The 15,247-nt window shown below is 40.6% G+C and overlaps 2 protein-coding genes across 2 annotated transcripts in view; both read left to right on the top strand.

Moving 5' to 3' along the window:
* taf7 (TAF7 RNA polymerase II, TATA box binding protein (TBP)-associated factor) overlaps positions 1-2,733 on the top strand; it is an 11,629-nt gene extending 8,896 nt beyond the window's left edge. Inside the window, exons 10-12 of the mRNA XM_020590225.1 lie at positions 1,207-1,319; positions 1,879-1,938; positions 2,305-2,733. Coding sequence (XP_020445881.1) covers positions 1,207-1,319; positions 1,879-1,938; positions 2,305-2,349 — 218 coding nt within the window. The 3' untranslated portion in view covers positions 2,350-2,733. The remainder of the gene's footprint in view (positions 1-1,206; positions 1,320-1,878; positions 1,939-2,304) is intronic.
* A 1,060-nt stretch (positions 2,734-3,793) lies between these two features.
* On the top strand, positions 3,794-15,222 carry LOC109955008 (aryl-hydrocarbon-interacting protein-like 1). The gene is made up of 6 exons (XM_020590761.1): positions 3,794-3,889; positions 4,805-4,984; positions 6,942-7,130; positions 8,198-8,374; positions 8,958-9,099; positions 14,007-15,222. The coding sequence occupies exons 1-6, from the start codon at positions 3,794-3,796 to the stop codon at positions 14,612-14,614; spliced, it is 1,392 nt and encodes a 463-aa protein (XP_020446417.1). The 3' UTR covers positions 14,615-15,222.
* The last annotated feature ends 25 nt before the right edge of the window (positions 15,223-15,247 follow it).

Here is a 15,247-nt window from a genome sequence, read left to right as displayed (position 1 = left end):
TCAGTATAATCAAACACAGCTGGACTCAAATGAAGGTGTAGAACCATCTCAGGGATGATCAGAAGAAATGGACAGCACCTAAGTTAAATATACAGCAAAGGGTCTGAATACTTTCTGTACCCACTGTATACCTAGGTGGATGAAGCAAGTGCAGCATTAGAATTGGGCAACCTTTCATGCTATGCCTGCAACTTACATTTACACTGATTTGTTCAGCTGACCTACTTGCAATGCCGACAGTCTTTGATTTTTCAATCATAGTGGTCACTGCTGAGAACCTGACACGCTGCTTTCAGCACAGACTTGGTGGCTTGAGGCCATTTGACATGAAATTAAATCAAACCCAGCTCAGTCTTGTCAAAGCAGAGGTCAGAAACAACCTTAGCCAGGTGTCTGCACTCCTACTCAGAGCTGAATTTTCTAGGCCAGACACCACACGCACACTCAAACGAGTAGCCCTGTTTTCATTTAAATTCACATGCTGCTTCCTTACCCACAGAGATGCGCACACTGACAGCTCTCAACTCTCCTGCTCAACAAGCAGTCTGACAGCGTGCTCATTGTGCAGCTCAAACAGCTCAATGCCTCCTTATCTACATACATGGAGCTGTCAGTCAGCAATACTAGTGGTCAGCTTCAGTCCAACTGAGGCTTTCCTGATGTGTCGGGATTTGGCTCTGTATGTTTCCAGCAGCTGTGGAACAGTAGTATGAAGTGGGTCTGCAAGGATTCCTCCCTCCTGATTTTTGAATATTAGATGGGCTATATCATAGGAATGGGAGCGAGTTAGGGGGAAGCAGAGGATAGATACAACTGGTTTGAAAGAAAGTTGATGGTAATGGAACCAGAGGTTGTCATGATCACTTTGGCTGGATTTAATGAGAACGCTCTGTGAAGCTTTGAGCACACTGAATTAGTTGTGTCTTTTAGTGCTTTAGCCAGGCAGATCTTGCCCTTTTAAAAGGATTTGTTCTTCCCATTAACCACAATTTATCAAACTGAAACGGAGGCATGCTTGTGCTTCAGCAAGCGAAGGTGCATATCTTGTCGTCCTGGCTTTGTGAAAGCGATGTCACTCTCTCCAGCTTTTATCAGCAAATCTTCACTGCACAAAAAGCCAGAATCATATATGTATATATAAAATATATATTTTTTGAGTGTTTTTATGACGGTCGTAACATGTAAATCTCCTGCTGTCTGCTGCAGTTATGGAGTATCAGGTGCAGATCAACAACGTCAAGGCCAAGCTTCAGGATACCCGCGCCCGAAAGAAACAACAGGAGGAGCTTATCATGAAAGTGGAGAACCAGGCCCTCAAAGTAAGCAGTGAACCCACACTTTTTTTTCTTTTTTGCAAATATTCAAAGACTAGAAACATAAACAAGAACATGCAGATGAGTTTGGAGGCACAAGCCTACATGTAGCGAGTCCAATGATGTGAAAAAACACCTCATTACACACAGTGTTGGAGACCATATTTTGTCTTGTTTGTATTTTCAGAGCTTTAAATATTACATTTCTCCTCTCAGCCCTTTGCTGTATAAGCATGCCCGTGCACCAAAAATAGCATGGAAATGAGTTGTTCTGTCAAGCTCTCTTTAAGGCAGCAGAGCACGAGCAGACATGGCCCTTTTTACATTGCCATTTGGGGCTCTCATTGCCCAGTGTTTTGGGGCCGTCAAAGCCCCATCCCTAGTCGTTATTATCACAGCCGCGGAGAAAAGGTCAGCTGTCTCTGACTGGCATTCCAAGTGGCCTTTCTGTCAGAGAGGAGATAGGACATGAGCAGCCCAGTCACACACATTTAAAGCTATCACAATTTAATGAGGCTCAGCATGTCGACTCAGACAAATCTTGTTGGTCTCTCTCCTGTCTCAGAACCGCTTCCAAGCCTTGTTGGATGAGATTATTCTGCAGGAGGAGCGGGAGATGGAGCAGGTAAGAACCTTTCTGTAAAATCTGAGGATCAGTTCTTGGTGTGAGCTTTCAGCACTTTGCATGAATTTATCTTGTAAGGATGTCAGATGCTGTTAGCAGCTGGCATTGTGCATCCTTATTAAACTAAACGGCTTTCATAACTAATAGCAAAGTTCAGATTCAATTATGTGAAATCTAAATTGTAAGCGGCTACCAGTGGAGTCCTATGGCACAGTGGCCACCCATTGTCCTGGGTCGTTGTTTGTATTGACAAATGAAGGCAGCAGATTAATGTGAAAAGACATGTTAATCATCATCCACTTACCCTCCAATTATACCCGGGGGCTGTCGGGCATCAATCACGCCTTCTGTTTTCTGCTCCTACAGCTGGCCTCCCTGCAGGAGCAGCTGGACTCGCTGATAGAGAAATGACCACCAGGGGGCAGCCTGCATCTTCAGCCCCACACGCACGCACACACACACACACACACACACAGATCGTGAAGAGGAAGAGGAGAGCCTTCATACAGGGAAGGAGGGAGTCTTTTTTAGCTGACTTGCTGTCATTTTTTTTTTTCCCAGCATGTCATTTTCATACATTACATGGTGCACAGCATACATACTGGTTTCTGTACCAGGACTTTATAGTTTTACAGAATTTGTTGCAACTTACTGTATGATAATGTATTTGATTAGCTTCAAGGCTGTGATCTTTGTCTGTTTTGCTTGTCATTCTGAAGACAATTGGCTTTTACTTCATCTTAACATATTTGTATTTCATTACCCGGTTGAAGAATAAATGACATGTCAAAGAAACCGTCACTTTCATTGACTGTTTCCGTCCAGTCCAGTGCTTTGGGAAGCTTTATTCATCTAAATCATGCTTTTAATACTGTTTGAGTTCTTCTTGTATTCAGGTCCTTCCTCTTCAAATTAGAGCTCAATAAATTATCTGATTAACCAATTGATCAGTAGATTAATTGGAAACTATTTTGATAATCTAACTGTCTGTTGTTTTTCAAGCTACAAATGACTTGAAATGTTCTGGCAAAACAACTGTTTTAATCACTTAAGGAGGCTTCACTTAGGCTTCAGGAGGATGCAACAGCCGTTTTTCACTATTTTCTGATATTTTATTGATCAGATATTGACAAAACAATTGGCAGATTAAATGATAATTGTAATATTTGTTAGTTGAAGCCCTGGTTCAAATTTAAAGAGCAAATTAACATCCCCTGGGAAAAAAAAATCATCTTTGTTGATCAGGGGTGGTTTAACTTCTCACCTTACTGCAGTGGTGTACAGGTGTACTCCAGCACCACATGACTTCACTGCTGGGTGTTACAGATGAAACAAACATTTCTGATGTTACCCCATCACGGCCAGCAGAGATGAGGTCAGAGTTGAAACAGGCTTTCATCCAGAGAGAGCAGCAAAACAGTCTGTTAAGTTACTGTGTTTGGTGTTTGTGACTCTTAGGTTAAAGGTCTACGGGCTAGAGGCCTCTCGCCATGACCAGGACCATCTTAATGTCATCGCATTACTCTCTTTCCAGAGTAATGTTTAGTTGTTCAAGAGGGATTTTAGCCTTTCTTGTACATATAATTCTGGGTCTGGCGGTCATCCAGTGCCTTTCCAGCTCCTTCCAGCAGGGATTGCCCCACCAATCACAGGGGGAGGCAAGGGATTAGCTCCTCAGATTAAACTGGCCATCTCAAAACCCAGCCTAATCCTGCCATCTGTCAGAGAGCAGCTAACCAGCCAAGGTTTTCTCTATAGGCTAATTAGAGAGCTAGAAGAACACAGACCTAGAGAGGAGAAAGAAATCTCCAAAACACACACTCTTCTGTCAGGTACTGCTGAAGGTAGAGTGACAATGGAGGAGACGTACCTTCTCAACTACCCAGGAGTCAGGAAGAAGATTCTGGCTGGAGGCAGGGGACCGCTGCCACACTTTCCACCTGGGACAAAGGTAGGCTAAATCACATTTAACCTGAAAACTTAAACAGCACTAGATTAAAACCCAGTATGCTGAAGAAAGTGATTCCTTGCGTAATTGCTTTTACGATATAATTAGTGTTCTCTTTTAGCTGTGTGATGCATTGCCCCGCTTTAATTAACTTCTGTTGAATTATTCATGCAGGGAAAAAAATATTCTCTATCTGGCTCTTACACACAGAGTAAACATTTGGTTGACCAAATTGCAACATGTTTTTTTGGCAGTGTCCATGTCTCTGTTCATCCAGTGATCTGCTGGTCACTGAGTTTTGTTTTGTTTTGTTTTTTACCTTGTGGTCACATCCAGCCATATGGCCCAGAGCCTAGACACAGTGGCAAACATTTTCCATGACAGTGCCAGCACAAATTTTCATTTACCTGTCTGTTTGCTCTCCCGTCAGGTGGCTCCCAGTTGCTCCCAGTTATAAGACCATTATAGACAGTCTCTCAAGCTATAAATTGGAAGTTACATTCAACCAACATAATTTTACAGTCAGTGATGAAATGTCTGAAATATGACAGTAATTAGATCAGAAGTCCATAGTTTATATAGAAAATACAGATTAGAATAATAAGAGGAAGATGTTTGATTTATTGAAGCATGCATTCATTTATATATAACACAGACATAAATAAAATTACAACAATTTAATTAAGAAGTGAGGTAAATATTGTTTATTTTTGTTACCTGCATGCCAAACCAACAATCCCATTAAAATCTCCTGCTAGTGTGAGTTTTCATTCAAAAACTTTAAAAAGATGTGGGGATCATTCATAAACTTCCCAGAGGATTTTTGGACTTTTAGATGTTTTATGTATTTTTTTTGTCATGAAATATTAATTCCTCTTCTCTAAATCTTCCCGTTCCTCTGCTGCCTCTTTCCATCAGCTGGTGTTCCACTTCCAGACGCTTTTAGACAATTTTGAGCGGACGGTCATCGATGACAGTCGACTGGCTGGAAGGCCAGCTGAGATATTTGTTGGAAAAATGTTCAAGATGGAGGTCTGGGAGACCCTGCTGACGTCCATGAGGACTGGGGAGGTGGCTGAGTTCTGGTGTGATGCCATTGTGAGTTCAACTACAGACTTTACATGCACGTACAGTACACACTTAGATATTTTGACCCAAAACCCCTGAAAGGGGTCCAAGTGAATGCTTATGAGTAAGAAAGGGCAGCTTTTGCTCCTCATTATGATGTACAGTGCTCAGTATAAATGAGTACACCCCAACAGATTCATCAGAAAACCTTAACTTTCCTTTCAAAATCAACATTTTCTATGGGACACTACGCTACAAAGTACTCCCACAAATGCAGGCCAGTGAGTGCAACCAAGATTTGTTATTGTGCACACACAAAATCTATTTTCCCTAACAAATCCATTCAAGACCATGTTGCAAAAATGAGTACACCCCAATGAAAGTCTTAGGAGAGAAGCTAAATTTTAGACAACAAAATCATTATGAACAACAACAATTCAACTACAGGTGAGTCTAATTATTCATTAAGCAGGTGTCCAGCAGACAACTGATTATAGAAGGGCGTTACTTAAAGAAAACCCCTTCCCATTTCATGCTCTCAGCAATGGCACCACGTGGAAGAGAAATGTCACAAGGCCCGAGAAGGAAAATAATTTCTTTACACAAGAAAGGTGAAGGCTACAAGAAGATCAGCAAAGCTTTACTTATCGGTCAGAATACTGTAGCAAAAGTGGCACAAAAATTTAACAAAGATGGAACTGCAACCATCACACAGAGACGTCCATGGGCATTAACACCTCAACAGGAGCATCTTCTGATGAGAAGGGTTGAAGAAAATCACCATGCAAGTTCACTGCAGTTAGCTAAAGAAGTAGAAAGCCAAACAGGGGTGATTGTTTCCCGTGACACAATACAACGTACACTGCAGATGAATGGCATGCATGGGTGCTGTCCATGAAGGAAGCCTCTCCTAAAGCCCATGCACAAAAAAGTTTGCCTAGAATTTGCCAAGGCCCATGCTAAAAAAGAGGAAGACTACTGGGGCTCTGTACTCTGGAGTGATGAGACCAAGATAAATGATTTTGGAACTGATGGCTTCAAAACTGTATGGTGTCGGAAAGGTGAGGAGTCCAAAGAAAAATGCATGGTGCCTACAGTGAAACATGGCGTTGGCAGTGTCTTTCTGTGGGGCTGCATGAGTGCCGCTGGTGTCAGGGATCTGCATTTCATTGATGGTATAGTGAATTCTCAGATGTACTGCTCTAAATTGAAAGAGAAGACGCTACCATCACTCCATGCCCTTGGGCGTCATGCACTTTTCCAACATGACAATGATCCAAAACACTGTTGCATTTCTGAAGAACAGGGTCAAAATGATTCAGTGGCCAAGTATGTCTCCTGATCTGAACCCAATCGAACACCTATGGGGAATTCTGAAGAGACAAGTTGAGCATCACCCTCCATCCAGCATCCAGGCTCTAAAAGAGGTCGTTCTTGAAGAATGGAAAAAGATAGATGTTGCAATATGTCACCAACTTGTTCAATCCATGCCTAAAAGACTTGATGCTGTCCTTACAACTCATGGAGGTCATACAAAATACTAGATGTAGTAGTGTTTGTTGTGGGGTGTATTCATTTTTGCAGCAACTACTTTGAGTAAAACAATGGATTTTGTAATCTAAGTTATATTATTAACCTTACTTTCATGTAATGAGTTAAACAAATGTTCTATACAGCTCAGTTTTGTCCAAATTTTAGAAACTGTTCTTGTGTTCGTTGAGATACTGATTAAAATCTTACTTTTCAAAAGGGGAGTACTCATTTATGCTGAGCACTGTACATGAATCAAACTTCTGAATCCACCTGTCATCCAGAGAATCCACCAGAGCAGTCTTTTGTGCAGATTTCACTACAAAAACGTGTATGTGTTTTTCTTGTAGAACTGATTGGCACAAACGTGTAGAACCAGAGGGTTAACATGATTAAGAGCTCCCGTGTCTTGTTGCAGACCCCATTTTGTGTTTCTGTTGATGTGTTCATTTTGCAGCACACAGGGTTGTATCCAATTGTGTCCAAGGGAATGAGGTTGATCGCTCAAGGGAAAGACCCCCTAGAAGGCCAAAGACATATGTGTGGCATGGGAAACGTGTTCCACTTTCACTCCACTGGCTTCCCAGAGTTGGATGACCTAATGAGAACTCCTCAACCACTTATATTTATCATGGAACTGTTGCAGGTAAGCACCAAAGGCAAAACACTATATGTCAATTTAATGAGTGAAAGAAGAAAACAGTGTAGAACAATCACTTTTTAAAAGATTTCTTTTTCTCAGATTTTGCCATCTGTAAACATAGGCTGTCAGTAACAACAATGACACATTTACGGTACCTGTTCTTCCAGCCCTCTTCAGGACTTGAGATACCTCCTACACATTATTTTTTGTCTACTGACAGAAATGACAAAACCAAGTCCTCTTCTGCCTAAAACATTCAGCTTTGACATAGTATATTATCCAGATCAAGCCTGAAACTCACCAGGGTTTCCGGCAGCAGCTAGTTTCACAGTGCTGGGCTGTGCACGAGTTGACAGCTTTTCAGTGATGGAAATACTCAGTTCCTTCACTTAAGGTAAACTAGCAATACTTCTATGAAAAAATACAGAAGTAAACATTGTGCATTCAAAACTCTACTTGTACAAAAATGTAGATGTATTACCAAGAATTAAATATCCAAAGTGAAAGTACTCATTATGCATCAAAGTCCCTTTCAGAGAGTTAAATAATTGATCCCTTAAGGTACTGTATGATTTTGTTTTTTATAAACCTTTTGTGCAAAAGATATTTTATGCAAACAAGTTATCTTGTGCAGTATGTTGAAAAATAACTTAAAAATGAGACTTCATGAGCTCTTCTGTTGGTTTCCTGCAGGAAATTTAAAAGATTATCATTGCTATTGGTAACCTCATGTGAATACCAGCACAACTCCAGAGTGAACAGGTCTAATCAGCCACATGACTACTGAAAACACCTGTGTTGGTTATAGAGGGATTTTAATATATATCGATGCATAATATTTTATAAGATGATCATATGTTTGTAAAGTGAAATGTGGAACAAAATTATAAAGTGAACTGGAAATAGCAAAGTACAAGTGCCTCTAAACCTTATTTAAGTACAGTACTTGAGTAAGTGTACTTGGTTTCATTCCACCACTGCAGTTCTTTGTACATGTTTAGCATTTGCTTCCATCAGTGGTTTTTCTCCTTGTGATGTTTTGTTCTCCACATGCCCCGTGCTGTTTCCAGGTTGGAGACCCTATGTCCTACCACAGGGAGTCATGGATGATGGACAAGGATGAGAAGCTGCAAACGGTGCCAATCCTTCACATGCAGGGCAATGCACTGGTCAAGCAGAGAGAATTCAGAGAGGCTTCCAGCAAGTACAAAGAGGCTGTGCTGCTGCTGAAAACAGTCCAGAGCAGAGTGAGTAAAGGGTTGGGGAAGAAAGGTAGGATGGAGGGAGGTGATGAGTGACATGCAAGCTTGTGAATTTTGAGGGTGTTCTCAGGATTTTAGGGTTTTGGGATGTGCCACTTCAGCTGTTTTCCAGTGAGAGATTCCTGTGTTTCTGTTTTGCTCTGCTTCACTCTGTCCCTGGTTACAGGCAGTAAAGTGGAAGGCTTGGCAAAGGGAATTGAAGGGAGGGCTGTGCAGGGTTGTCTAGCATGAGAGGGGGATGCAAGAATGGATGAACACTGGAGTGAGAACAACTTTTTAGATAAGACAGCATGCAGGATTCTTTTGTGTGAGAGAGTCATTTTTGGCAGCTTTAGACATAATCACAAGTTTGATGTTGGATACAGATAGTTGGCCTGTGTGCTAACAGCTTGTAAAGCTTTGCTCAGCAGCGATGATGCTTTCATATCCCAAAGACATGTCATTTTTGAATCTGTGTGAAAATATTTAAATCTACAGGATTCACATAAATTATTAAAACATGTGTAGGAGATGCAACACGGCAGCTCTTATCATATTCTTGTTCTTCCATCTGTGCATGTTTGTGTAGGAGATGCCGGGCAATATAGATTACATTCACTTGGGTCGAATGATCATTCCCCTGGAGTTGAACTACTGCCAGTGCATGTTGGAGCTGGAGGAGTATTATGAAGTGATAGAGCACACAACTGAACTGCTGGAGAAACACAAAGGTAAAAGGCATGCTGTACTTTTTCCTTGCTTCTCACTGACATATTTGCATCAAATCCCTGAGCTGAGCGACTTCATTGGAGCTGCTGTACTAGGGTTAATCCTGTGCACATTGTCAATTCAACAGTGGAAGGTGTTATTCACTCACTTTACCTCAGGGATTTGAACCAGCAAATGTACTATACCAAGCTAATGTAGTGCCCCCATTATGAGAGGATAAAATACTCTCCATATTTGTTAGCCACGCTAATGTAATTTAGTGTCATTACTATTTAAAATGTATGAAAACCATATTTTCCGAGCCACTAATCACTGGTCTCTGTGAGCACTGATAGCATGTTCCCAGTCCTTACAAACAGAAAACCAAAAGAACTCAGTTGCACCTCTGCACCCAAATGATTTTTCCCACTCACACACACTGATTTTCACTCAAATGTGAGTGAAATGATCACACTGACAATTCCTGTTAGCATAAAGACTGGAAGCTGAGAAACTGCTAGCTTGGCTCTGTCCACCTTCCATAAACGTGGTTTTTAAACATTTTATTGGGTATTATTCTATGCGCTAAACTATTGTTTGTAATTGTGAACAAATACACAAAAAGCTGCTGTGGGAGTAAAATTAAGGCCTGCAGAGAGTTACTTCCACCCCTGGCTATGAACACTAACAAACAGTAATTTCAAAATGTTGTAAAAAGTTGACAGGTCTGATGCCTGTGGTAGGTTTATTGCAGTGACTGTTGCATGTTTCAGTGAGAGTGTGTAGGAGGGCTGAGGACATTATTGGGGATTTTACAGTTGGAGCAGCACTGGGAATTGTACTGTCACACCCATGGCTACTCGTATAATCCTAGAGGAGCTCGCATGTTGGCACAGTCTCTACTTCAGAGCTTTGAATTGTGCCCCTCACCCCAAGACAGTGCTTATTTTAGTCTTCCCAGCTTTATATTTGTGTGTGTGTGTGGCAGGAGGAGGGAGTGTGTACAGCTGTGCATGTGTGGTAGGAGGAAAGGCATAAACATGTTTATGAGTGAGCATGAGAGTGACACAGTATTGTCAAACTTTTGGGTAAGAGTGAGCTCCACTGGCCCATTTCAAATTGTCATCACAAAGCTGCAGCCCTTCTCCAACCCTTTTCCAACTGTACCTTAAATTTAATTTACTCTTTTTGCACTTGTTTTATTGTGAGCCTGTGTGTTTGCAGGAGTTTTAAAAGTATAGTTTGACAGTTTGGGAAATATGGTCATTTATTTCCTGCCAGAGCGTTAGGTGAGAAGATAGCACTCTTATGATTGGCTGTTGCATCCAAGTGAGAAGATGGTTTGCTTACTTAGCACAAAGACTAGAAATGAGAGAAGCAGTTAGTCTGGCTCTGTCCAATGGTAACTAAATCTGTCTACCGGCACTTAACACACCATAGCTTGTTTTTCTAATCCATACCAAGCCAATGTGTAAAAACAACTATTCAGAAGGATAGTTACAACAGCGCATGGATAGAATTAGAGCAAAATTACTGTAAAAATAACTTAAATAACTCAGTTGCAGACCTCCCTTTTCTACCAAACTCTACTAAGCAATTAAATCACTAAGAACCAGTGACGTGCGGTCAGGGGAGGCAGGTGAGGCAGAGCCTCCCCCGTCAATCTTGAAAAGAAAAAAAAGTTAACCATAAAATATAATAAATGTTAATATTTGTCGGCTGGTGTGTGTTGTAGGCCCTTTTGCCGTTCGAATCCGATGTTGAAAGAATTTTTTTCAATAAAGAATAGCAGAATTTCCGCATGTCCCGTTCAAATACATGGAGGAGATGCGCGATGAGGCAGCACTTTGCTGTGCCTCTCGGTGGATCGTGTAATCCTCACAAACTGTATGCGATGCAAATAGTGTGTCGCTGTCCCTCTATATATCGCAAATAAAATGCTTTCAAACACTCTGATTATATGCTCTGCCTTGCCATAATCTGGATAATGTATAAAATGTAGTTCAGTAACGTGTTTAGGCTGCAGATTAACCATAAAACCCAGTAAAAAAGTTACTCGTTGAGGCAAACAGTACGCCTGCCTCACGGCAGAGGGCGCTAGTGAGCCCACAGATTCTTGCGCTACCTACAATCTTCTTCGTGCTTGTTTATATTTCCTTTACAATCTGCTTTATCAAAATGGAAGATTACATTTCCAAGCTGAGAAAATTCGCAAATCTGGACTTTCAATCAAAACATTTTTGATAGTCTGGACATTTTTGTCCAGAAGGATCTTCTTTATTGAAAACATTTGTTTTAATATTGGATTCGAACGGTAAAAGGGTTTGTAATACATACCAGCTGACAAAGGATTTTGTGTACAAGTAAAGGCAAGACCATAAACTTTTATTATTTCTAGTTCGAAATAAGCTCAACTGGAATAAATTTTAACCTCAAATTAAATATGGGTCACGTTTGTGTGAAGAATGCTGATATGAGATATAAAACATAACGCATTGTCTGTTAACAGACAATTTGTATTTGTAAATCTGACTGTAAAAGAGTTAGTGCCTCACCAGCTGTCAACCTCACGTCACAATCCTCTCAACTCTGACAGCCTGGTGGAAAGCAAACAAAATCACTAAATCATCACTTGCACCATGTAGATTTCAAACTGTATAATAACCCTATCTATTTCCCAACATGGCAACACAAAGGAATCACTCACTTACATCACCTATTTAAAAATAACCAGTTCATATCATTTAATACACTGATCCAGAAGTACGGAGTTCAGAGAGAACAGTTCCTCCAGTACAATCAGCTAAAATCCATAATTAAATCAAAGATTAGTGTAACCAATAACCCACTACAACCCTCCCAATTAATTGAAGAAATTAATATCCAAGCTATATAAACTCATATCAAATACAAACTCAACAATAACACTGCCAAAACCTAAATAGGAAAATGATTTAACTCTCCCCCTCAACTCCGACTTCTGGACAGAAATTTGCAATAACATCTTTTCTATGACCAGCAATGTAAACTTACAACTTACACAATACAAGACCATTTATAGGACCCATATTACAGAAAGTAAAATGTTCAAAATTGGTTTTACCGACACAGAAATCAGCTCACAATGCACTCTAGATTGCACCAACAGTTACTTTCATGCTACTTGGACCTGCTAACCAGTTCATTCCCTCTGGATAGCAGTGACAGAGAAACTCTCCACCATCTTGGGCTGTAGAATCCCTCCTTCTCCATCACTTTGCTTACTCTGTAATATCATAGAAATTGAATACCTACCAATTAAATATAAAAACCCACTCCTCATTTCTCTAGCTATTGCCAAGAAAACAATCTTTCAAAATTGGAAATCAAAAAAAATCACTACACATAAACCACTGGACCAACCTTCTGATAGAATACATCACATTAGAGAAAATGGCATCCACTCACAAGAATAGTTTATTTGTTTTTTATGACACATGGAACCCATGTTTAACACATTTCAACTTGAATCAAATACCTGGGGCTGAGGCCACACACATTCCCACCAACCTATAGAAATGTAACAAGCTGATTTTTTTAATAGTGCTGTTATCATTATTATTGGTATTTTTTATTTATTTCCCCTCCTTTTCCCTCGCATTTCATAGACTGCATAAGTTGGAAATACCCACACTTCACACACTACAACCTCGTTAAACACTCTATCCTTTTGTAATGTCATGTCATGTAACTGTTGACTTGTCCTTAGGTTGCACTGACAGTTATTTTCATGCTACTTGGACCTGCCAACCAGTTCATTCCCTCTGGATAGCAGTAACAAAGGAACTCTCCACCATCTTGGGCTGTAGAATCCCTCCTTCTCCATCACTTTGCTTACTCAGTAATATCACAGACGTTGACCACCTACCAATTAAATACAAAAACCCACTCCTAATTTCTCTAGCTATTGCCAAGAAAACTCTTTCCAAACTGGAAATCAAAAAAAATTACTACACAGAAACCACTGGGCCAATCTTCTGATAGAATACATCACACTAGAGAAAATGGCATCCACTTACAAGAATAGTTTATCAGCTTTTTATGACACATGGAACCCATTTTTAACACATTTCAACTTGAACCAAACACCTGGGGCTGAGGCCACACACATTCCCACCAACCTCTAAAAATATAACAAGCTGCTTTTATTAGTAGTATCTTATTGTTTTAAATTGTTTTTTTCTCTCCTTCTCCCTTTCTTGCCCTTTATAGACTTCATAAGTTGGAAATACCCACATTTCACACCCTCACACACCACGATCTTGTAAATTACTTTACATCTTTTTGTAATGTCATGTATCTGTTGTCTTGTCTCCCATGTCCGGACTTGTTTTGTTAATGTGTTAGTTTGTTTCAATAAAAAAAAAAAAAAACAACTATTCACTGTTTTATAGAGAGGTATGTGCTGGACTATTTCTTGGCCAGACACGGTAGAAAGTTGCAAACTTTTTGTACAATTTTTCTTACTTTTATCTTGCAGATAAATCAAACAAGAACAAACTTGTTAATGAGCAAGCTGCAGAGAGGAATGTTGTTTTTGTTAGGCAGAGCTGGGCTATCTGTTTCCCCATGTTTCGAGTATCTGTATGTAGCTAAGCTAACCAGCTGCTGGCTGTAGCTTCATATTTCATATGAATATTTGAACCTTTGCTTTGAGACTTAAGGTCTTAGTGAGTAATAGAAGAGTAGCTTGTATGTATTTTGTTGTTTGTTTGTTTTGGAAACTTTGTGCTGATGAAAAATACCCACGCTAACAGTTACACACCTACACACTGTCCTAAGTGCAGACGGAGCAGGTTTATTATTGAATATATCTAGGTTAGAAATCCATAACTCTGTTGTTATTCATGCCTTTTTCCTCATTATTCTTGTTTGTTTTTCTGTTATTCAGACTGTGTGAAGGGCTACTACAAGAGAGCCAAGGCCCACACTGCCGTGTGGAATGCAGAGGAGGCCCAGAGAGACTTCAACATGGTGGCCCACCTGGACGTCACTCTGGCGTCGCTTGTCAATCGAGACCTGAAGGACCTGTCAGAACGCATGAAGGAGAAGTACTGGGAGGAGAAGGAGAAATACTGGAACATGCTGGAGATGAAGAAGAACAAAAATGAAGATGATGAGGAGGTGGAGGAACAGGAGAGAGAAGAAGGAAAACAAGAGAGTGAAAGTGTGACCACAGAGAGTAAAGATGAAGTAGGGAAGGATGAAGAAGGCAAACATGGAGGAAATAAAGAAGGCGCTGCAAAAGTTGCACTGGCTGAGGGAGCAGAAAATGAAGAGGATGCAAGCTCTTCTAAGACCAAGCCATTTGCTTCAGGTACAACAGAGGGGAAGGACTGGCAGCAGATGTTACGACTCATCATGTTGCTGGAGAAAGAAGGAAAGTTCCTCATAAAAGAAAACCACTTTCAAGATGCTTCTGCAAAGCTCAAGGAGGCCATAGAATATGTGGACGTCCTTCAGAATACGGTTAGTGGAACTGATTATATAGTTGTGTGAAAGCACGCACACAAGTAATGTAGTAAAACCTTTTGTTGTGATGACGATTCTCCAGGTGGACTTCAGAATAGATTCTCACCATATTAACAACCGCCAGTTCAATCCATTCAGTGTAATGAATGGTCAAATGTGCCAGAAAGGCTTAGAAAACGATTGTGGCTTGTAAACTATAATCATCTGTCATTGTGGCTTTTTTAGTGAAGAGCAGCTGTGGTATTGTAGGTACGCTGGCGAAGTGAAGAGCAGGGAAAAAGTGCTAAAAATAACAGCTATCCACAGAGATATCACTGTGACAACACTCGCCGGTGCTCCTTTTCTCTTTCTTAAACTCCCTCATTCTCCCACACCTGTCTAAACTACCTTGTGCTTTTCGCACACAACAAATTCCTTCTTCTCTTCCATATTGATTTCTCCTCCTCCTATTCTTACAGTCCTTTACCTTCTCTCGCCATCATTTTCAACATCATCCCTCCTAACCCTTTATGTTTTCATTACTCTGTTGTCTTTAAACAGCCACCATCTCAACCCTCATCCTGTCCTCTCTGTGTACTCAACAGGCGGATCAACAGGGCGAGGACTGGGAGTTGCTGGAGAAAGTGCGTCTTCCGCTGACCCTCAACCTTAGCCAGTGTA

Source organism: Monopterus albus, unplaced genomic scaffold (assembly GCF_001952655.1).
Source record: "Monopterus albus unplaced genomic scaffold, M_albus_1.0 scaffold2.1, whole genome shotgun sequence".
Classification (NCBI taxonomy): domain Eukaryota; kingdom Metazoa; phylum Chordata; class Actinopteri; order Synbranchiformes; family Synbranchidae; genus Monopterus; species Monopterus albus.
The sequence above is the reverse complement of the archived record's forward strand: the minus strand, read 5'-3'. Positions and strand labels throughout refer to the sequence as shown.

Excerpts from the sequence above, each read along its gene's own strand:
- LOC109955008 (XM_020590761.1), top strand. The coding sequence starts at position 3,794 with ATGGAGGAGACGTACCTTCTCAACTACCCAGGAGTCAGGAAGAAGATT. Across the intron at positions 3,890-4,804 it reads ACTTTCCACCTGGGACAAAG|CTGGTGTTCCACTTCCAGAC; the intron begins GTAGGCTAAATC and ends TCTTTCCATCAG. Across the intron at positions 8,375-8,957 it reads TGAAAACAGTCCAGAGCAGA|GAGATGCCGGGCAATATAGA; the intron begins GTGAGTAAAGGG and ends ATGTTTGTGTAG.